General features: G+C 46.9%; 1 protein-coding gene across 1 annotated transcript; it reads right to left on the bottom strand.

Moving 5' to 3' along the window:
* Positions 1 to 4,543: 4,543 nt before the first annotated feature.
* Positions 4,544 to 6,016, bottom strand: LOC128718526 (calcium/calmodulin-dependent protein kinase type II alpha chain). The gene has a single exon (XM_053812152.1). The coding sequence runs from the start codon at positions 6,014 to 6,016 to the stop codon at positions 4,544 to 4,546; it is 1,473 nt and encodes a 490-aa protein (XP_053668127.1).
* Between the last annotated feature and the right edge of the window lie 18,979 nt (positions 6,017 to 24,995).

The raw sequence follows: 24,995 nt of genomic DNA, 5'->3' as shown, positions 1-24,995 counted from the left end.
TAATGGAACCTGCTGCTGCTGCAAAAACAAACAGAAATAGCAAACACAAGCAAACAAACAAAAACATCGCAGTGCGTGTCTGTGTCTGTGGTGCGATTAACATTCCACTTCCACCTGTATTTGGCTCTCGCTCTGGCTTTTTGTTTGTTTAGTATTGCATTTTCCTTTGCCTTTGTTTGTTTTAGGTTGTTTCTTTTACCTGTTCAATGTTCTGTACTCTCTCTATCAGCTTGTGTTTTAACTGCTCTTTTACCTTCTCTTATCGTTGATCCGGTGTTGTTGCACTTACTTTCGCAAAAACTTGTTTTGGTTGCTTCGATATTTTTTTGGTCTGGTGTGTGAGGGTTTTATTTTCTTGTTTCGTTTTATTACTTTTATTTACGTCTCGGTTTTCTTTTGTTTTTTTTTTGCAGATTCATCGGTTCGATATTATTTTTACTTATGATTCCTTCCTTTCCACTTCTTATGCATGTTTGCTGGCTTCCGTAGGCATTTTGCACTTTTCGACTTTGTTTGTTAAGTGGTATACTACACTACTACTATCTTTCTTCGTTTAGCGGTCTTTTCGCTTTCATTCGGTTTTCTGTCACTCTCTTCTCGTTGTCGCTTCTTCTTCTTCATCGCACCCCTTTTGTTCTGTGCTTGTGTTGTGTTCCATTTACTTTGAAATGTGATACGCGATGGAGCCATCAGTATGTGTGTATGTGTGAATATATGTGCTACAATTATACGTCAACTTTAGCTGTCAGCTTTGACAGATAACATAATTTTTCCATCGAAACCCGGTTGCACCCTCTGCGTCTCCATTTTACACTTGGCCCTCATCATCCTCGGTCACGTGCATGTGTATGTATGTGTATACTTGTGTACGTGGGTGCTAGGGATGTGGAAACTGTCACTCTGCTGTGCACCACTCAGTGAAACACTCATTTATACGAGTTGCCCACGCCAAACCAAACCAAAAGTGCCCTTGCTGTTGCGTTTTCGATTGTTTCCTTTTAAAATGCTTCTTCTACGTTTCTCTCCCTCTCTCTCTGTTGTTCTATTTCATGCTGTTGTTTAAAATACAAACTACGGAAAAGGATCAGAGCTTTAATGTTAAATGCTTTCACTTATACGCAAACACACACACACAAACACATACATACGTACATCAACACAACTGAAATCATAGAAAAAATGCCCCCCCCCCCCCCCCCTCACCTCTCCGTCCCTTCATTTCAACCGATTTTCAAACCTTTCCTTCATTTCAAAAATAAACGCTCCTGACTTAAATTTAAAAAAAATAATTCAAAATGGTGTAACTTAAAAAGTGCTTCAGTAGTATAACTATTAACTTGAGAGCTGTTACTTCATGTTGTAAGGATGGTTTGCCATTCTTACTGCTCTTTTCCCCACGTATGTTGGACCAGGACAGATGGTCAAGTTATTTAGGCGACCGTCAAAAAACAACCACACCCGGTCGGTGTTCTAATCATGCCTGGGAACTGCCCGCAAATAAGTATGAGAGGTTTTTTTTTATTTCTTCGCATGTTTGGGAGTGTCGTCGTTGTACATTTCCCGCCCATTTGTTTTCCACGAAAAGCACTGTATTGCGTGCTACGGGAAAATAGCGAATCCCCGTTTACTGTGCCACCCTACCGTACCAACCTTTCTCTCTCTCTCTCTCTCTCTCTCTCTCTCTCTCTCTCTCTCTCTTTCTCTCTGTCTCTCTCTCAGGGCACACACGCACGCACTCCGACATAAAAAATGCATCATGCGAACTTTTCTTTTATGTTCTATCAAGCCAAATGGCCGGACAGAGTAAGACAAGGTTAAAATGCAAAAGTCGCCCCAATTGGTTTTGCCAGGTGTTTAATGGATTTACCTCTCTTTCTGCTTCTATCCCTTCCCATATTCTTCACAGTGGAGGGATATGAAGCGCTACTACCAGAACACCCCCCTCCTCCTCCTTCTTGTGACCTACTTCTTTTGTTTTTTTTTCCTGAATATTATCTATCCGCTGTTGTGTGTGAGCGTGTTTCGTGCGTGTCTGTGGTTTTTTTACGCTTGTTGGTTACTTTCATCTTACTAAATTTTCCCGATGCGCTTTTTACTTCAACTGTGCCGAGGGTGGCGCTTGGAATTAAGGGGGCGGATGCGACTCAAATTGTGCAGATTGAAGTTAGGCCTAACCGGCGCAATCAATAAGCCAGAACTCTTTCCAACTCACCCCCTCCCCCCTCCTCATTCTATCGACATAACAATAGGCAGAGAAAAAAGAAGACAACAGACAGCAATGATGGGAGCGAAGGAACGCTGGAGCGCACCCCGGTTGAACCATTGCGTGTGCCCGGTTACGTAAAACAAGGGCAAACAATCGCACTCTCGCAAATGAATGAATCGATTCCGATTGATCGCGTAGGGTTTGTTGTTGTTGTTGCCCTTCTCTTTCTTTACTAGCAACCTGCGGCCTGCCAGTAAGTACACACGCTCAAGGGGACAGGGGGAGGGAAGGTGAGGGTGGTGAGATATAGGGCGAAGGGGTTCACGGGGGGTTTTGATACAAGGGTTGCTTCGGTTTCGGAGCAGGTTGATATCATTCCCTACGCAATTATTGATCTGCCAAGCTGTGTTGTGATTTGCCTATAGTATGCTGTTCTAAATGCTAACCTTCCTTTGAAGAATTGTTTCGTTTCCGTTAATAACTACACTGCCTGCACTTCTGATGACATCCACACACACACACACATACCCACACATACACGCGCGCAACTTGCAAAGAACGGAGTGGTGTGGTCCCATCGCCAGAAGAAGAAACAAAAATGCCGACTCCGTGTTGCTCCTACTACCATTTTCTTCCTGACACTTTTTGCTTCTTGCCGTGCCACGTTATTGTTTCCTCCCCACCTCCCGCTAATCAACACATCTACAAATTCATCCACAAGTGTGCCAAAAGTTGGTAAGTTTCATTCAGCCATTGTATTAGTTTCTTTTTTTCATCTCAATTCTGTTCTCCTTTTCTAAGGGTGGGGAGGGGAGGGGAGGCGGGTAAGTAAAACGTTTAAATCGAATAAGTAAAGTTCTTCCCCCTCCCTACTGGGCCGCTGTCGGTTTAAAACACTGGGTTTGTTAAGATTTTACGGCGTGCTATAAGTTTTTTTTTTCTTTGTTTGGTTTAGGTTGTCGATTTAGTACTTCTTGCCCCTCGCTTTTGCACCCCTTTTCATCTCTCATTCTCCCTCTTCCTCCTACTCCCATGCTACTTATCTTCGCGCTTCGCTTTCGATGCTACAAAACGGTGTTCATTCATGTTCATTTGCACAATACGGGAGTTATAACAACGGTGGATATGAGTGAATACGTTGTGTTTGTGTATGTATATATGTATATATATATGCAATGTACGTGTGTGTGTTTTTGTATGTAAAGGGTTGGAAATGGTGGCATACCGGAAGGGAAGAGTTAAGGGTGGTTTTCCTTGTTTGCATAAAGTGCCATAAAATGGTCGCCCTAAAGCCGATATGCATCCAGAACACACACACGTACACGCAAACACAAGAATTGAAACTAGTTTTTTTTCAGTTGTTTCTTTGGATCGCTTGTGCCCAAAGGGGGGAGGGAGGGAATAAAACATTTGTTTATGCGTGTTGTTTTCCCCTTTTTATGGCGTCCTTCCAATACCGATTGTAAACTCCAAATGTATGTGTGTTGTGCATGTATCCATGATGCTAAATCGACGCAGTAGGCGAGGTGGGCGGGGGGTTGGTAGGGTGTAATTTGAAAAAGAAGGGGGAGGGGTGGGCGATCGTGATTAAAAAGTACAGAGACAGAGGGAGGTGAAAAGTAATGGTGGTGGGGAGGTAAAAACCAACCCCTCCCTCCACCCCCACACACACACACACGCAAGAGACAAGAGGCGGGGGAGAGTGTGTGTGACAAATGATTTTTCTCCTCATACACATCCTTTTTTGTCGAAATTTTCCATATATGTGTGTGTGTGATTGTTTTCTTCTTCGGCGCTTCTTTTCTTAATTCGTTTTTGTTTACGAGTTTTGGAAATATTTTCTTCTTCTTCTTCTGTTTTTGCTCATTTCCTTTTACATGTTCAACAATGTGGTGTGAGTGTGTGTATTGGTGCACCAAAAAACGGGAGAGAAAAAGGTTATGAGGCAGAAATTTGAAGTTTTTTTTTTGTTTCCGTTTGTTTGTTTGCTTTCCCCAATAAATATGCGATTTCTATGCGACCTCCCACTGCATTCTTCTGAATCATTTGGTTTTTTTTGTTGTTATCTGCTAAACTGCTTCCATTTTACGTGTTTTTTTTTCTTTGATCGTCCTCCCCTTTTCCGGCGTCTTCGTCGTGGATTGCTTCATCTTACAAGCGAAAAAGTGTTGGTTGTAGTAGTAGTAGTAGTAATAGTATCAGTAGTAGTAGTTGTAGCAGTAGTATCAGTAGTAGTAGTAGTAATAGTAATGGTAGCAGTAACTGCTGTTGGCTGCCGCTGCTGTTCCACACCGTTTGCCGTACCGTCCACGCTACCTGCTCCACCTACCGGTCAATCTACTTGTGATTGACAAAGTCGTATTGCGTCGCGGTGTTGCTAAAGCTGCCGTTGCGGCTACCGTGAAAGTGGACGTTCTGCCACTTGCTGTCCTTTTTATGCCACACCCTCGTCTCCTCCGTCTGGACCGTGTGCGGGTGACCCTGCTTGTCGATGTACTGCGTCAGACGGACGTACGCGATGCACGCGGTATCCTCGCCGAAGATGTGGACGTGCGGGTTCAGTATGGTGGTGTTGATCGCCTTGTTGCTCTTGCCGAGCACGTTGTCGAAGTTGAACTTGTGGAAGTCCATACCCTCGATCAGGTTGCCGAGCGCTTCCGGCTCGAACGAGGTCAGGTGCGGGTCGCAGATCTTCGTGTACGTTTCGTAATCGCCGTTGTTTATTGCTTCGATCAGCTGCTCGGTAATCTTGATGATTTCCTGCCGGCGCGCCTTGCAATCATCGTCCTCGACCGTGGTGCTGGACGAGTCGGTCGACTCCTTCACCTGCGAACCGTCCCCCTTCTTTGCGATCATGCTCTTGCTGGAGAAGTTGCGCGTCGCCAGCATGGTCGTGAGGATGGCACCCTTCAGCTTGCGGCGCGCGTTGAACTTCTTCAAGCAGTCGACCGTCTCCTGCCGGTGTACGACCGATGCGACACGCTCGCGCTGGCAGATCCACGGATGCTTCAGTGCGTCCGCCGCCGAGATGCGCTTGTACGGGTTCACTGTTAACATCTGGTTGATGAGACTTTTCGCCTCCGGCGTCACCGTGTCCCATTCCGGCGACGGATAGTCGTACGTGCCCGCCTTTATCTGCACGTATAACCGGTGCTGATCTTCGTCCCAGAACGGTGGATAGCCGACCAGCAGGATGTACAAGATGACACCGCACGCCCATATGTCGACCGCCTTCCCGTACGGTTCCTTCTTCAGCACCTCCGGCGACAGGTAGCCGGGCGTACCGGCAAACCCGAACCACGCCTGCTGGTCACCCTGCACCTCAATAGCCAACCCAAAGTCGGCGAGCTTCACCGCCGCACCCTTCGCCTTGCTCGCCAGCAGCAGGTTCTCCGGCTTCAGGTCCCGATGGACGACACCGTTCTGATGGCAGTGGTTCACCGACTCCAGGATCTGCTGTATGCAGTGCGACGCGTCCGCCTCCGAGTAGAACTCGCGCGCCACTATGTCCTCGAACAGCTCGCCGCCGGTGACGAGATCGAACACTAGGTAGTGGAAGTTCTCCTCCTGGATGCTGTCGTGCAGCCGGACAATGTTCGGATGCTGTAGCTTTCTGCATATTCGGGCCTCCCGTTCGAGCTTCTGGAAGTCGCGCGACGTCAGCTTCTTCGTGTTGATGATCTTCGCCGCAAACTCGAACCCGGTCGACTTCTGCACGCATCGCTTCACGATCGAGAACGCGCCCTTGCCGAGCTCCTCCTTCAGCTCGTAGTTGTCCGAGAAGCGTGTGCACGCCGGCTGGGCCGCCATTTTATGTACGCTGGTCTTGCTGCTGGTGATGGATTGTGGGGCGCGGGACGGGTGAGTGTCGATTGGACGAACTGGAACTACCGCACGCACTCAGACTTACACACTCGCACACAAACACACACAAAAGCAACTTTCAAATGTGTCGATAAAGGGCAATGGCCGCAGCACTCTGGAGCTTAGTGTTGCCGTACACAGTATCACCACTTCACATGCACCGTCAAAACGCACCGTGGGGGTTATATCGCTAAGCACCGTCTTTAGCACAGCTGGTGGGCTTTGTGAACGTAAGGCTTCACACTGTGCCAGCACCTTATTACCGGTCTGCTCAACTCTGCTGCTATATTGTTATGTATATATGTGTAGCTCTCTCGCTCTCACTCTCTTTCTCGCTTTTCAGCCTATCTATTCTTTCACTCTCTCTCTTAGTCGCGCGCGCGCGCGATCTCCTGGACTGTTGTCGCCGTGGCCGCTGTCGATCGCGTTAATTCGCACTCGTGGTCGTGGCACACTGCCCGTTGATTGATTGCGTTGTCGACTTCCCTCTATGGGTTTGTTGACGCCTCTGCCCCTAGCAGCTTAGTCGCTCGCTGTGGCGTGATAGTACGATTGCTGAATCGTGAGTTGTCCGGTCGTGGATGCTGAGCGTATCTGCTGCATGTAGCACCATGCCAAACATGATAGTGTGTCTGTAACCGCGCACTGCTGCTGCTTGTTTGTCGCTTTTGGTGGGTTGGTTTTACCTGGCAGCCGGTATTCCGTATCTGCTCACGCTGGGTACGCTGCAATGGAGAAGAAAAAATGGGACGCATGTTGTGTGTGTGTTACAAAATTGTATAATCGTGGAAAAGGATGATAATACAGACCACCACCAATCGAATGAACAAGAGGGGTGGGTAAGGATAGAGTCTCTGGTTTTAAACACTGCATTCTGACTGAAACGCTTCATTTTCGTCACATTATTTGTGGACGTAGCACAATTCAACCATTGTTGAGGCATGACTTTTACATTTTTTCTTTTTCTTTTGACTTTTTCATCTAGACTTTTTCTAAGGGATGAACTCCAAAGTTTATAAAAACATAGTCCAGATCTTCGACAGTGTTTATAAAGTGACAATCAATGAAAAACGCTTGAAACGCTTGATAGTTCTAGTGTAGTAGTGATGCATCTATATGGAAGTACAACGATCACCGGCCTTCAAACGGTAAAGGTTACCACACTTACAAGAAACACGTACTTGCATATAAGACCGTAGAAAACCTTTAGGGGCATTGGAATGGATTGAAATTTACTTAATTATAATGACCAAATTTTTTTTTCAATGAATGGAAATATAACTTGTATGACAAATTACAAAAAAATAAAAATCATTGTTGAAGAAAACCACAACTGCGTGATGTAATAAACAATTCAATGACGACCATGTCATTTTATAGCAACGCTAATGGAGGCGCCAGTAGCCCAAAGGACAAATGGAGGCGCCCGGTGCTTCAGTGCACAGTGGTGCCGTACAACTGTTAACTTTTATATCACCAAGGACGGGGTATGCAGGAAAACCCATCTAAACAGAAACCATCAAATTGCTTTTAAATTTATCTTCGGCTCTCGTGTATGCAAAGAAGGTTTTTGCTGTTGTTGATGTTATTAATCGTATTGATAGCCAGATTGTGGTCACTCGTTTGCCATCCATTATCGGTGTGTTGGTACTAATCCGAACGTATCCCCAGAAGAGGTCCTCATGCAGAAGATCCGATGTCAGCAAATCGATTCAACATTGAAACACTTCCAGCATGAATGGCACATCCATATCAATTTGGTGCCAGGTTTGCTGTCAGCACCGCTTTAGACCATCTTTATATTTGCAGGATAAGAATAGGCAATACAAATCTCATCCTAATCACGGCGAACAAACACCAACAAAATAGGAAGTCCTCGTCGCACGTGTCCTTCAAGTCCCCTCCCTTTCTTCTTAGTCCCCCGCCAGGGTTCCAAATGACGTTCGTTTTGTAACACAAATCGACGACAGACGTTGGGCAACGTTAGAAAAAAAACCTCCCTCGAAGGACGAAGAAATTACGGTCTGCTTACCCTTCAAAAACTGTCCCACCCCCTCTCGCTCTCTCTCTCTCTCGCGTTGTCTAAAAACCCACGCAAACTCCATTTTGTCGTGTAGGGAGAGGCACAACCCGTCAACGTCAACCGCAGAAATGCATCACAACAGCGCGGAGCGTGGGCAGGGGCGATCCCCAAACCGAAAGACCATATGGTAAGCGTCTAAGCGGCTGGATAAGCGCTGGAAACGATACCTCGAGCGCTACAATTCCCCACAATTGCACCCTCCCCTCGTAAGGACGATCAATTGTGCTGACGGGTGTGTAAGTGTGTGTGTGCGGGGAGGGGGGGGCAAATTTTGCTAGCTTTATTAAATTATTCACTCAATACCGATGCAAACACACACACGCACAGACACATACACAAACAAATACTTCCCAGGACTGTAGTGGGTTTGTTTGCCGGAATACGAAATTCGATTACTTTATTTGTAGTAGCAATGGTAGCAGTAGTAGCGAGGTAGTTTATATTGGTCGGGTTAGGGGGTTTGAATGGAGTGGGATCGTACAATCACTCGGTACTCAGCCAATCAATCAATACCAATCGGTTGCAGAGCCACGAGATGCTTTTTAGAAGAAACAAAACACACACAAACACAACGAAACTGGGTAAGAAAACAAGATGTCCGTTGAAGGTGATGGTGCGGTGACAGTTGGGTACAAAACAGTTAGAATGAGTTGCACCCAGCCAGAGGAACAGCGAGGGATGGAGGAAGGGAAGGGGGAAGGGGGAGAGGTTGGACATGCGGTACAATCTTCATACAAATGTGTGGTGGGGAGGGAAGGGATTTGGAGCGTGAAAGGAGAATCGGTTGGCCGAGTTGAGTCGTGAGCACGTTCATGGACTTAAACAGGGATGAATCAACGAGCGAGAGAGAGAGAAAAAGAGAAAGAAAAGTGAGCCGTTTTTTCATCCAGTCCCGGGATACCACCTTTTTGCGAGGGAGGGAGGAGGGGGTGAAAGATGGGACGACGAGTATATCGTGACCGCGGACGGGAAAAATTGGAACAACCAAAGCGAAAAATGCCAACCAAACAACAACAAAAAAAACCACGGAGATGTAAGTGGGGGGACACGCACATGCCACAAGACCAGCCACAACTTCTTCAATACGGTGGCGCGAGTGTTGGAAAGCAAGCACAAACCCCCGTCCCACCCCCACCACCAACAACAACAACATCAACAGCGGGCGTACACAGAAAGTGTGTTCCGTTTTGCACCGATTTCTTGAGGGCCGCGCCGTAAATTTAGCGGAGAAGAAAAGCGCACTCCTGGATGTATTTTTATACTTTTGCTCAGCCGGCGGCAAAAAAGAATTATAACAAGAAAAAAAATCCACATCCCCCACACCCTTTTCGCCTAACCGACACACACGCACACACCGAAACCGGCAACACATACGAGGAGATGAGGAGACGGAGGAAAAATCCCATCACCCATCAATGTTTTGTATCGCAGTGTTTTGGGGTTTTGTTTTCCAAATTGTTTTTTTTTTGTGTGTTTGTTTTTTCTAAAACAGGGGCAATTACAAACACAAAAGGGCACAGATATTTCGAAAAATACGGTCAACACACACGGACACACAGGTACAAAGGCACGCGAGGCAGCGCACCTCTTACTTACACAACTGTATTGCTCATGCGTATTCTGCCCTGTCTACCCTCCTCTCTCTCTCTCCTCGCAACCATCTTTTCCCTCACAACCAACGGGTAGATGAAGGGAAGATTGGGGAGACGGAGGAGCGAAGGATTACACCTTCTTCGATCGGAGAAATACCCATATTCTCCGTCGATTCTACTAATATTGCGAGTGCAACCGACGCAACGAGATGGAAAAGAGAGAGGGAGAGACGAAGAAAGAAATAAATATAGATAGAGAGAGAGAAGATGTCGAGCTGGGGGATGTAACAATAGAAGAGGGGAGCGATAGCCAAATCAACCTCATCATCGGCAATATATTATTGAGCGTGGATGGCCCTGCTGTGTGTAAGCCCGGGATACAAACACGCACACCACCGCATCGGGCCCGCAACGGAGATCTAATCCCGGCAAAACGTGTCCATCACTGGCGATTAGATTTCGTACCGAGTGCTACAACCCTGGCGAATGATGAAAGAGAGAGAGAGAGAGAGCGTGTACGCGGCGTAATTGCGAGCAGCGAAAACGGCCAACTATCAACACAACCCGACCAAAACTCCCTGCACGGGTGATTTGTTTTTTGTGACGTGCCGCCGATCCAGTTGTTTCCTGCCCTGGCGAAAAACTCGTCAGCCGGATTTTATCTCAAATCGGATTCGACATTTGTCACGATCATGATACAAAGATTAGAACCAAAGGAATGGAAATGTTTGGTTCGTATGTGTGTTGTGTTGGTAAATCCCCTTCCTCCTACCATGCCCGGGGAGATGTGCCTCTCCCTCTTCACCCGCCGTATGGGATATTCAGCACGCACCTACGCTTGGAGCGAATTTAGTCGGCTTTTTTTTCGGGGATTCTATCGATTTTCTGTGACTCTGCTTCTCGATTGGATTTCATACGCCCCCCACACACACACACACACGAACATACATCTTTCTTTGTTTCTCGGTGTCACCACAATCTATTTCGTACTTCCACCTTCAGCTGTGGAGCGCCGCAAAACACTCGAAAGCCCGATAGACTTAGCGGAGGAGCAACGAAAAAACAGGATGCCATCCTTTGCCTCAGGCCGCGTCACGTACCGGGTTTGTTGTGTGCACCGTGTACCCGGCCCTTACATCAGGCGGAAATGAACACTCCCATGCAGCGAGCATTTCGATTACTTACAAACAAAAGAGTCGGTGACGGGAGGATATTGAAACCGCTTCGACAGTGGAACACGACCGCACTAATACCAAGTGTACACCTAATGCACGTTTTCAACGGACTCGGGCACGTCCCAGTACGTACGTACCGATGATGCGCATCACCTATCACTAAGAGCGCTGCTGGCAGTAAGATTACTAACAGACAACAGCGGACGCAAATCACACAGGTGTCTTTTTCGTACAGCACAGCGGACACTCTCCTGGCACTAACGCAGTCAGCATCCCGTACACTTTGCACTAGTACGATAGAGAGCGATATATATAGAGAGAGAGAGAAGATGAGCGAGAGAATGAGTTTGAAAGCGAGAAAGAGAGCGAGAACAAACGAGAGAGAGAGGGAGAGATTTGTAGATTTGTGGTACGATTTACCACGCACAGGCTAGGAATGTGCGGGGCCGAATACCACTTGTCGGACCTGTCGGAATTCATGAAAGTTTTCCCTGGTTCGGAAGCGGCGTGTCGAAAGATACACACAGTTACCAAAACTCCTCCCGCACGGTGAAGAATGCGTGCGAGCAACGGGTCACCTGCACTGAAATCAACCGTCTGCTCAGTGACAGCTGCTCCGGCAAGCGCCAACCTCGTTGGAGGTGTGTCCCGTTAGTCGATACAACCACACACACACACACACCCACAGAAACATGGTACTGCATCGTCCTTTTGCCTTTTCATCGATCTTGTAGATATCATACATAAGTAACGAATTTCGGCATGACATTTCGGACCCTGGGCAGTTGGCGAAAACAAAAAGAACATCCACTCGCACACACACACAGCGACGCGTGCATGTATAAGGAGGAACAAACGAATGGTAGCGGGCGTAGCGGGCCAGAGATTGGCTTACCCTCGCGTAACCACATGCATCATTAATTATACAATCATCATTTTAGATTAAACCACTGGTACTTCTTGTTACGTCAAAGTCCATGCCTCCGTGTGTGTGTGTGTGTGTGTGTGCCTGTGTATAGCTTTTCGAAGGTTATCTTGTATCGCTTTTGCTGTCCATGCCACAAACACGCACAGGTACACTTACACTAAAGTGCATAATGCGGGCTATCAAACCTGACCAGGTCGAAACAGTGAGTCCTAGGAGGACCCCCGTGAATCGATTTATTCACCCAGGACCCCCTCGATACTGTCTCGTCCAGATTGTCCAACAACCGCAATAAACACTGCCACGAAGTTGCTGCTATACGACCTTACGTCCCAAAGCCTTACCGATGAAAAGCAATTGGAAAAGGCGGTGGGGCAACGATGGTTCAAGGGCTCTCACCCGACCGTACCCGGCTTGGCTAAGCACCAGGCCAATTCTGCACCAGTCGCACAAACGCATCCGAATGGGTATAAGTAACACCACCGCCGCTGTATTGCACTTAGCAGATGTGCTAGGGCTTCGCACCGCACGATAGATGCAGCGTTGCACAAAGACGGGTAACTAGCGGGAGTTTGAGACATAAAACACCGGACGTGTACTACTTTTATGGCTGTTTTCGCAAAAAAAAACCATTACTATTCCGATGACACATTAACCGTACATGTGGGGGGGGGGGGGAGGTAGGGCCGGAAGATGAAGTAGGTGGAGCGGCTAGATATTCGCAGGCAGGAAACACTTAGCCAGTCCGGTAACAATAGAACTACACACACAAACACACACGTTCGCAAAGGCAGCATAAAATGGGTACTTGGAGCGCGACTAACGCTGTAATGCTTTCCTGTTTCCCCAAAGTGTTCACGTTTGATGCGCCTAGTGCGCTACGGTAGAGATCCCCCACTACGGTACCTAATGATGATGCTTGAAACGATGCTCAACTTTTTAATCTTGTGCCATTGAATGGGGTACGCTCGCGGAAGTGGACATTTTCCGCTGATCTTTCCGGTTGACTCTCGAGTGTGTTACGAGCTACCAGATGCCGGGGTTGCTCCGGACATTCCCATGTCCACTTTTCTGTTTTTTTTTTGTTTGTTGCAAACTGTCATCGGTTTTGTCATTATCTGTAAAATTAAGGCTATGTCTGTGTGTGTGTGTGTCTAAGCTCCAATTGCATGGTGAGGTCAGGGGGTGGGTGAAGGTGCTTCGGGACAGTAGTGCTAGATTCAAACCCAATGATTGGCTGTCACAGCTAAGTTGTACGCTACTGCGAGATATGTGGCAGCTCAACAACTACCTCCAGACACACCAGAGGAGTATGCTGTGAGACACCATCAGTATAGAGTACTATGCCAGCAGATACCCCCAAACACTCCAGTGGAGTTCACACCATTAGACACCATCAGCACATTGTACTATAGCACCAGATACCTCCAGACACATCAGAGGAGTTCGCTGTGAGACACCATCGGTACATTCTATTATGGCAGCAGATACCTCCAGAACACCAGAGGAGTTCGCTGTGAGACTCCATCAGTATATTCTACTATAGCAGCAGATACCTCCAGACACATAAGAGGAGTTCACTGTGACATTAGACATCTTCAGTACATTGTACTATATCAGCAGATACCTCCAGACACATCAGAGGAGTTCACTGTGACATTAGACATCTTCAGTACATGGTACTATATCAGCAGATACCTCTAGACATACCAGAGGAGTTCGCTGTGAGACACCTTCAGTACATTGTACTACAGCAGCAGATACCTCCAGACATACCAGAGGAGTTCTCTATGGGACTCCATCAGTATATTCTACTATGGCAGCAAATATCTTCAGACACTCCAGTGGAGTTCACTGTGACATTAGACACCGTTAGTACATTGTACTATAGCAGGAGTCAAGATAAACGCCTTTTGCCTAAACAAGCTTCCTACAACGTTTGGCAATTGCCTGCAGTAAGTAAATCGCTCAGTAATCAGTAATCGCCCAGCAAGTTGAACTCCAAAATGTGACATGGCCCTGACGGAGGCTCCCCAGACATTCATCCACCTAAAAACAGGGTATATTGGTAGATACGAGAGAAGCGAGAGAGAGAGAGAGAGCGAACGAAAAAGAGAGTAATAGAGGGTCTACTGCTGGATTCAGCAATCCAAAGTTCCCAAGCAGAAATATGTCGAAAAGGGTAATGCAAGCAAGAGTATTGGGAATCGACCACACCATGCGTGGTCTACAAGGGTACAGGAATGCCCACCACTAGGGGAGGATGAGTGCCAAGACCTCCAAGGTTGCTAATACGAAAAAAGGATGAATGTGTAGTGGCACACATTAGCGATTGCGACTTGTATCATGTATTATATAGATATAATTTATTACAATTTATATATACACACACATATACAGGTATATATATATATGCATAAGGCACCAAGATGTCAAGCTGACTAGACGGAGGATGTGGAGGATGTCGAGGTGCTGGGTTCGAAGAGTTACATGAGTTACCGATGAAGGTGACAGGGAGGTGTCTAGCTATGTATGTGTATGTATATGTACAGGGCTTAGTAGAGCTTGCCTCTTTTCACCGTTCCTTCGGAAAGTTAGTGAGGTCGAGGAATCTCCGGCAAAGATGGAAACTAGATCAAAGAGAGAGAGAGAGAGTGAGAGAGGGAGAGAGACCGAGCAGCGGTGAAGAGTTGCAGGCAACACAGAGAGCAATAGCAGGAGCACTCGAGAGATAAGAAACACGGGACGGAGAGTGTAGTCGCAATTTTCACCTAGGCGACGGGGACGTGCCTGCTGCACGTTCCGGTTGCGCATGCCCGTGGAAGATGCGCACTGCCCTGTAACACCGCACACACACGGTACGGGACTTTTTTTTTCTCTCGCTTGGGTAGGGTTTGGTATTCGATACGTTCAAAAATAAAGCACGATTGCGGGCGAAGGAAATTAGGTTTTGTAATTAGGGTGTTCGGCTCTCCCCGCACGGGCTTGCCCAAAACTTGCCCTACCGCCACAACAAACGGGAGCGGGAACAGGACGCGGGTTCCAACACCTGCGGGGCAACATTTTTTTGGCCCGTTTTTTGTGTTTTTTTTTTGTTGGTTTGATAGTAGAACTCATGTGTGCGGCCGTGTGTTGTTATGCGCCTTGGATGACTTTTGGGCGAGGACACCCAGCGACGCCCTGGGACCGTTCCTGTCCAACATTCGCACCTTTGCTCACATTCGTTGAATTTTTCTTCTGCCACTGGCCGTTGCAGAACATCGACCGTATCGTCCACCACATCACACAACTTTCACGTACACACACACACACACACGGGCGCTATACTTATACCAGCACGCCCCTGCACCTGGGTGGAGAAGAGGCGCGCATTTATGCACGCGTTTCACTGTATAAATAGCCATATTTCAACCGTGGAGCTAAGAGGCAGCGGTGAAGTATATTGGATATTTATAAACGCGCAGTCTACTGTCCACAACACCCCGGTCCTGGCGCAAGGACCAAGTCCCATGCACACACTCACACACGCAGGCACGCACACCCATCCTTCTTAACCCTGGCGCACCCCCGTCCCTCGGTGCTTCGGACCCAGACCAATTGGGTGTTGGGAGTGGGGAGGGCACTAGAGAGGGGCCACACGCAGCGTTATCGCGTTATAACTTGCAGCAGGGACCCTTCACACTTTGTTGGTATGTCCTTCGCAAGAGAAAAGTTGCAAGCCTCCCCCCCCCCACTCCCCTCCCTCCCTCCCTCAAGCTGGTACTGCATCAGGGCCCATACACCACCCCCACCCCCCCACAACACGCACATCCTTCCCACACGGGCTACTTACGGTCTAGCACATCGTAGCGTCGCAGGGTGCCATGACTGGGTGCTGGTGCGGCAAGTGGTCCCGCCTGTTTCTAGGCAGCTATCAGGTGGCCGGCCAGCGACTTGCTTGCGGCCATTGAGCGGATGACAGGTGCACGCACGCACGCACGGTACGGCGGCAGCATCAGGTTGATGGAGGAGCAGAAGGTCTTGTCTTTTCCCCGGGCCCACCGGACTGGTCGACGGCTGGTGTGCACGGTTGGTACCGGACTGGTTCAAAAACCCAACAGGGGACCGGGTCGGGAGACGGGCCCTCGGCGATGGCAGGTTTGGTACGGCCGCGAACCTAGCGCTAGATATCCCGGGTATATGAGTGTTGGTGGACTATTTTTACTGTGCGGAACGTTCCCGTATGGCAAACCCCGTAAAACCACTGTGTTGCGTTCTGTGCAAGCGAAACTGCAATGACTTCAAGACGGTTCTGAGCACGGCGGTGCCCCCGTTGTTTTCGGAGGCCCTCTAGTGGCCACACACACACACACACACACGCTCACACACGCATTCAAACACCGAAGGAACAGTCACCTCGTCTTTGCTCTCCGGGCACTTTCTCTCTCACTTCGCTCTCACTTTCTCTCTCTCTGCTCTCTCTCTGCTCTCGACGACAACTGCCTACGAGAGATGGTAAGACACGCGCTCGCCGGATACGTGTGTGAACCGCTGCGGGGACTCCAAGAGTCCACCAAGTGGGATGGTTCATTGTATTTCCGCGGCACTTATATCGATGGGAGTTTTCGCCATCCTTCCTCACTCCCCTACCCCCTCCTCCCCCCCCCCCCCCCCCCGGCCACCTTTCTTCTACTCTGACATATATATATGTGTATGTGTGTGTGTGTGTGTGTGCTTTTCATATTGAGGATGCGATACCTTTGAGCGTCCCTTCACAACAGCACAGCACCACCTGCCCTGCTGCAGTCGCTTGATTGGTGGATGAACTTTTCCCTACCACGCTCAAGATGTGAACCACAAGACGGCAATCGAGGGCGTAGTTGCCCGGAAAACCCATGCCGCGTGCCCGTTGCTTCGCTAGGAGAGGCGGAACCGGGGGGTTTGGGGAGGCTTTGGGGTCGAATTTTGCCACCGAGGTAGGAAAGAATGGCGCCCCCGTGCGGAACGATTGTGGTAGAATTGTGGGCAAAATGTGGGAACTTGGCCCGTGCCACGAAGATGATGATGCGGGAGATACCAAGGACGGCGGGCTACACCACTATCGATCATCGTCGCCATCGGATTGCAATGTCTCTATGCGTGTGTGTATCTGGAATGTGTCTGTGTTTGACGGACTTTGAGGTTGTTTTTTCCTGCTTCTTGGATTTCTGAGGATTCCTGGGGAGTTGGGATTTTTCTTGGATTTCACAGAGATTTAGGATAACTCGCACAAAACTTTGCAAAGATGTTAATCCCTGGCGCAGGCTCTTGTGTTTAGGGTGGTTGTGGCTTATCGGGGACATTAGTACCAATGCCAGGCCCCCATGGTGCAGTGATGTCCACAAAGGATCACACAGAGCAGAACGCACTCCGTACACTGTATACCAACACTTCTGCACACCGTGCGTATGTGGGTAAGTGTGTGTGTTGGTGCGTTTTGCTTCCACACTTCCCAAGAAGACTCCTGGCACGATGCGTAGGGGGCGAGGAGGGAGGGAAGAAAGAAGGGGGATGACTCTCACTAGCAAACAACAACCACCAAACCTGGTGCCTCACGCGTCAAGTCACTTTTCGGGCTTTTGACAAACAAAAGAAAGGATAGTTAGAGACGGAAGGCAAAGAAACCGCAAAACGCACCTCTCCTGGTGTAGTTTGGTGTAGCAGCACTTGGCAGCAACGGCAGCCTGCCTGCAGCAAACCAACAACAACCAAAATAACGCTCCTGTAACGCGTAACTCCCAAGCTGGACACTCGGGCACTCGGGACCTGGCTGGTCGTCCTGCAGTTCGCTTTTACTTTTTATCCGGTGCGCAAAGCAAACAGACGAGAAAAAACCCCCCCCCCCCAGTTGGATGTTTGTTGAATTACTGCTGATGATGATGGTGATGATGATGGGTTTTGGCTGCTGCTTACTGCTGGTATGGTTCCAGCTACCTACACAACTTGGTTGCGAGCCGCGTACGGTTTCCGTGCGGTTGGGTTCCTTTTTTCACGGGCGCACACACAAGGAGTTATCACCGACCGTGTATCTCTGATAGAGGGAATCGAGCTGACGAACGGCCCTAGCCGCGGATACGCTACTCGCCACTCGGTCGGTTTCCGTTGCTCGCTCGCTCTCGCTCCCACACCGCACGGACGCCACTGCATTTCATTAGTACACTGTTCCTTTCCCTCTCTCACGCGAACGCGCCGTCACGCTCTCTCACTCTCCTATCGTTTGCTCATTTTCCTGCGGTTTGCTCTCTGCGGGTGAGCGGAATTTTCCAACGCAGCCAACCCGGAGAGAGTCTGTTGCGCGCGGTTAGCTTTTCACAGGCAAACCGCACACTCGCAACGGGCGAGAAAATGCTTCATCGGGTGACAGAGCTCTCGGCCGTTTTGAGTGCGAGAGTGGGAAGAGAGCTGGCACTGCTCTAAGTGGGAAACCCCCCCACGAGAGATCAACCGAACAGATAGTAAACCCTTGTGGAATATACATCCTGCTACGTGTACGCGATAATGGACCGCTTGCCAACCCCATATTCCGCCCCATTTCCGTATCTACTTTCTCTCTCTCTCTCTCTCTCTTCCTTTCCCACTTTACCAACCTGATATGCGCATCTCTTGGTTCGCGGCAAACATAGAACATCGGAATCTCGTGAGCCGCTCGCGAATGCCATTTCGCTTTAACGCGATACAGAACATTTGCCCGCACCATAATCTGCTCTTTGCGGATGCGAAAACGAACTAATTTCAAATATCAAAAAATAAAGCGCGCGCGAGAGAGAGAGTCAGTGTGTGGGAGATTAGAATGATTGGTTTGGTGGGGTGCCTGCACACGGCATTGATTTGTAACATGATTTTTCCGATCAAAAATATCACTTCATCCAGACCTCGACCTGACCTTCGATTCGACGCCATCGATGGGCATGGTGCGTTAAGCGGCACAACCCCCACTCTCACCTGCCGGATGGTCTCTCACCCAGAAGGATTCTGAATAGTATGTGTTTGCGTGAATGTGTGGGAATGAGAGGGTGGCGCGTTCGGGGGGTGGGAGGTCGAAGTGTAGGAAATCGGGTTGTGTTGTTGTCCTTTGGGGTCAATCTGGCGCTGCGATCAGATCCGCTTTTTGGGGTCCCACCAACCTTACAGCATGCGCAGACAAAGCGCAAGTCCAAATAATGCGTACTTCCCGTACCGCCTCCCTCTCGCCCATCTTATTAATCCTCCTCCCTCTCCCCCCTGACCCTGCAGGGATGTGTGTATGTGTGCATAATGTTAACCGTTGGTGCTGCTACCAGCGCCACTGCGTTTAAAGAAAACCGCCATGTATTCTCCCGAGCAGGGACCAAAATACACACCAGTCGGAAAACCTTTTGTTGATTTTCTTTTTACATTTCTCCCGCTCGCGGACACACACAATACACGCTTTGTGGTTTTCGCTTTCAGTGTTCTCTTCAACACTTCCCACCGAAACTCACGGTGTCCGAAGACTAGCAGCGTCCGCAAAATTGACCAACATTTGAAAGTCTCCGGCAGGAGGTTCGCCATGCAGCCCGCCATTGTGGCGGGAAGCGGGGTAGAGGTTGGCTGGTGGTCTACCTACCCTCCCCGCTCCAAACCGTGTACAACCTGGTGGGGTTTGGAAAGGGACGCAACAGGGAAAAAGTCGACACAGCAGTGCATTTCCGACGGTTTGGAGCGTGCGCGTGCGTTAAAAGCATCCGCCACAGCCGACCAGCCGTTCTTGCCGAATTACTCCCATGACCATGCGAGCAAAACCCATCGCATGCATTTCACCGCGGTCGGTCCGCTCCTCTATGCAAGGGCGAAAGAATGACAAAGGTTACCAACAGTTACACCAATTACCAAGGAAACACATACACCGCCGTACCAGTTTTAGGTAAAACTAGGTAACGTAGCATAATCCATTTACCTTCTAGAAGGACTTTTTTTCTGCTCTTCATGTTCTGCCATCAACGGAGACTTTGAACGTGCCAGCTGCATCTAATCGACCGTTTAAATGGTATTTTTTTCCCACTCTCTAATTATGTGGTATTCGGGGCTAGGACACACTTAGAAGTAGCCTCAAGTGTAGTTTTGGGTGGGTGAGTCTGGTTCAAATTCATGAATCAGAAAGAATCTTTCAACTGATTGAATGAATCAGAATCTCTCCCCTCCCCAGAATCCCCAGCTGTTCATGATTTGCAGATACATGAGGATTATTCATTCTTTGAGGAGTTTTTAAACTTTGAGGATTCACGATTGAGTCTCCAGAATAGGATTTCACAATTATTTATTCAGTTCAAATGTTCCCCCAGAGTCTGAATCTGGATGAAATTCCTCCAACATTTCGTTCAAGGTTTTCGTTCGAACTTTTGAACCATCTGGATCTGCATTGAATCATAGAACAGTTTGCACAACTGTAACACAACTGGCTGTAAAATACTCATGTTGCACTTACCAAACATTATCATTAGCTTATCCGAATCCGAAGTGCTGATCATCTGCTAACATCTGTTTTGAGTGATGGCACACAAACGCAAACATAAATATGCAATACAAGTAAGATAACACACTAGAGAAACTTAACAAGTTCCTTATCACTGCACACTGGGGGGTCTTTGACTAGAGATATCAATCCGCATATATTCCCATCAGCAGAACGTAAACAACCTGTCTGGCAGGAGGTTCGTGTTGTGCTGGTGTGTCGCTACTTGCTGCTTCGGCTGCCTCTACCAGTACAGCTGACCCTTTGTATGGATACTTCTTCTAGAACTGCTTGAGCTCTAGTAGCTTAAAATGGGGCAGTATCTTGTTTGCCACAGACATAGGACACTAGAATATCATATCCGCGCATTAACTACCTTAAAATGGGTTGTTTGCTTATGGATTTAGTATGCATGGAAGCTTAATTTGTAGCTCCTAAGTTTTGTTTATTATTTATTTAACTTTTCCTTTCATTGCACATTGACAGTTACCCACCGTTGCCAGACATATTTGTCGCCACGATTAATAGAAATATATTAAACCGAGATATATCTATTGTCCGAAAATTTTATATTTGCTCCATGCTTTAATATCGAAATAAGAGTATTTCGAATATATGTATTTTGTGTACAGAATATATGAAAATATTTATAAACTGTAGCCTGCACAGTATAAAACAGAAATATAACCTTTCGCTATAACTTGCCCTGTGAAAAATCTTGCTACTATCATCATCTCAAAACACTTGATATTTTAGTGGGGAAAAGTTATATTTTTATGAAAAATAAATCCCAAACATGATTAATTTTTATTTAAAATAAATATTACACCGTCCTTTATGAGTGAAATCACACAAAATTTTAACAAAAATACCAAAACACAAAAAAACATCGCATCATCTGGCGAAAGATGTCAAGGTGTGCCATCAGATCAGAATGACAGAAGTCGCTGTGATTGAACGCCTGCACTAACCATTTCCTTGTAAACGGTTCTGTATGGAGGTAAGCGAATATTTGATCGTCTATTTTTCGATATTTCCCAGTAGCCGAAATAGCTACAATTTGTTTAAATACAATAATAGCTGTCGCAGTGCCCGAATCGAGCGTTATCTTGTCTGCGTAGCACGAAATTATCCATTAACGCGCGAAATTGAGAATCCGTTTGCCGGTACGTGCCTGAAGCACTGCCACGAACAAATGCTCAACCTTCGTTTATTCGTGCTTTCGTATTCGTTTATTAAGCATCGCCATTTATCTTTTCGTTAGCTTCCGGTCCGAAACTCGCGCCTTATTTGTGTGCTCGTTTATCCGTGATACGCGTCATCAGAAAGCAGAAAGAATTCAATCGAAGCAACAGCCTACTTTGGGAAGGTTTTTACATTTCAAGGAAAGATGTCGTACGCCACCGAACAACGGTCATCGGATTCGGAAGAATGCGATGAGGCGGATGTACAGCGAAACGAATGGGCAGTATCGGACGACGGAGATATTATTTCTCTCCGCAATCAAAACGTAAGTAATACTAAGGATATGTACCGGGTACCGACGCTCTATCAGAGTAGTAGTATAATAGCCGGAACCTTTTTTTTAATTTAAAATATATTTTACATACATTCTAGTCGTTCGTCGTCAACATTTTCAACAACGTCGTTGGTCTGTTCTCAAAGTTGATCAGCACCACTGCGGCCTTTTTTTTGTCAACAAATCAGCAGAGAACGAACGATGGTAGTACACAGCCAGCGAAGCGACGCCGGTTAAACGAGGATGCCGATGAATCTTCTGCCAGTAGCGTCCTTGTTGATCAGGCTAGCCAGACTGATCAATCTTTTGTACATACCGCAAGCTTTGGTCATGACGAACTTCCGGAGCAACAAGATGAGACCGATGAAGAGCAACAGGATGAGACAGATGAGGAGCAACCGCAGGAGGCGCATCATGTAAACGAGCAGCCGATCATCGCCGAGGAGGAATACGATGGCGACAATTTCGATCCATTTAAGTATCTAGAACAGCATGACAGAACACCCGTGGATCCAAACCGTCGAATAACAACCTTCATGGGCAACCGCTGTTATCGGGAGCGGCAAGAACGGATGCGCCGTGGGATGATTGGACAGCTTTTCTTTGGGTCGCATCAGCAGCCAACCAAGAATCTGGAAACTTCGCGTAATCCCTCGAATGTTAACGCCCAGCGTCGTGCTGACATTTGGTCTACAAGCCAAAGTTTGCGTAATAAGCGATTTCCACCAGAGCAAGGCGGGTCAATATTTTACCACGGATTTACACAGTACGGTGGCGCGTCTTCCGTAATGCGAGTACCGCGTAACCCAACTGGGCAAGACCGAGACGTGTTGATCAGCAGTGGGGCCCAATCCACTCGTGGAACAAAGCGTCGATTAGATGAAAATCCAAATCCGCCAGCCGAGTCTTACACAACTCGGCGTATCAAGGAAATAATGAAAGAATTCGATGCGAAAAAAGCCGCCAACGAATTACCTACTATGACCAATGAAAGTATTAGTTTGGAGCTGACGGAAATTTGCAAACGTCACAACATGAACACCTATGAAATGCTTGAGGAACAGAAATATCCACCGATTGTACCACTGATAAATGTGATGCCGTTGCCAGCCTACAATCGAGCCGATACGACAGAACAACAGGAAGCTGCTCCAGCTGTATCTGATACCATTACCGATGCAAATGCCACCGCCAAACAATCACCAAAGTTATTAGCGTCGAACAACTACAAAGTTCCTTCTGCTGGCGGATTGTTCAGTAAGCAGTAATCTCTCGCCACAGCTACCAAATGTGCCATTTAAAATTGGCAGCTGCACCTCGTTCGGTGCAAAAAAGCTCTCTAGTTCCAGCGGTATATTTGGTGCGAGCACAAAAACGACCAAATCCAACAAGTTGAAAACGTTAGTTAGTAAAAATCTGTTCGCAACTACATTCGAGAGAGCAAGAAAAAGAAAAAAATGAAGATCAATAGAAGCCGGCTGCCCAAAAAAGCAATTATGCTACTACTAATAATTATGGAACTTGTGAAGCACCATCGCTAAATCTAAGCTTCAACCCTTCCCATAATACGGTAAGTGTATTTCTTATAAGTATAAAAATATGTCGTTGATAACATCGTTTTCATTTACACTTTACCTAATGTTTTTCCATTTATACTGCTAACTTTTTCCCAACACTAACGGCATTATTCGTAATATGATAATCTCATAACACAGATAAACGTGTATGTGCATATTATATTGTATAAAATCATTTATTGTTAAAATTATAACGTTTCTAGTGGTTCAAAGTTTAGCGTACGTTTATCTCGTCAACGTTAGAATTATTTATAGCTTATTATAAATACCACATACCACTTTATAGAACTGCCAGACCGTATTGCCAGTTACAATCCAAATATGTAACCTATTAATAGTTTTTCGTTTTATTATGCAATTTGAACGAAACTCTTATAGTTGACCAGCTATTTTGAAGCTTAGTGATTTTTGTTTAAATTAGATTGTTTCAATACGTAAGGGAAATGTTTAGTTCGATAGAGAAAGGCAGCTGGGGAAGTCGAATATTTCACAAAATTGTATACTTTAATTTTAATGTTGTACATACAAACAATTTAAAAAAAAGCCCTAATGCTTTGTTAATGCACGGTTAGTCTTGATTGCAACCTTCGTAAATACTCAACTGCCTTTGACAGTTTGACTGTGCACTTTCACTTTCTAATGTTCGGGTGTATTAGCTATTGTCGGGTAATCCGTCCTGCGTGTCATAACTCACCGGCTATTAATATCGTGCATTAACGAAACATGCTATTTAGCTAGTAGAATTTCCATTTTCCCACCGCTTGATTTCCCTGAAAGCAACACCCTTCGTTCCGGTTAAGATATATTATATATGCCCTTAACTAATTTATATATCTCATACATTTTTGCAGATAATTTGACAAATCAACGAATCGAAACAGGCAGCCGGCAGCGAGGCGAATAATGATCCAGGGATAAATAAGGCTACATCTTTGACCTTCCCACATTCCACAATCTTCTTACTTCTTTCTTGGGTATTTCATTTTCCTTACACTTTGAGGAAACTTCACCCAAAGTCGACGTCTCGACATACGTGCCTTACGTTCTTCCTCACAACCAGTATTTAACATACTGGCAAAACTTACCCCTCCAACAGGTAAATCCTCTATGAAAAAAATATCCCCACGTATAGAAGAACAGGAAAGATACGCGCATAGAAGATCCCGCTCGACGTGTAAAATGTTGAGGAGTACAGGGTTATATTTACCAGAAAGAAAGCGGTCGTAGAGGAAGAAAAAGAGGATGGAACGAATCCGGTGCCGCAACGTAACATAGAAGTAGGAGTTGAAGAATTATTACATGGTTTTTAACATACCCATGACTATTGGAGAAGTTGCTTGATTTGCTTTTTTTGTAAATGAATCGAAATCGTCAAAATAAATATTGAACGGAAAGGCGAAATCAACCCTCGTTAACTATGATATGCTTTAGTCATTAGAGAGATAAAAAATAACGAAAAAATCATATTACATGTAAAACCAAAATGGGACTGGTCAGGACATTCAGATACATCTTGGTTTATATTCAAATATGAATTGGCCCCTATGGAAGGTAAAAAAATATGTC

The sequence above is a fragment of the Anopheles marshallii genome, chromosome X, assembly GCF_943734725.1.
Source record: "Anopheles marshallii chromosome X, idAnoMarsDA_429_01, whole genome shotgun sequence".
NCBI classification, from domain to species: Eukaryota; Metazoa; Arthropoda; class Insecta; order Diptera; family Culicidae; genus Anopheles; species Anopheles marshallii.
This window is presented reverse-complemented; position numbering and strand designations above follow the sequence as displayed.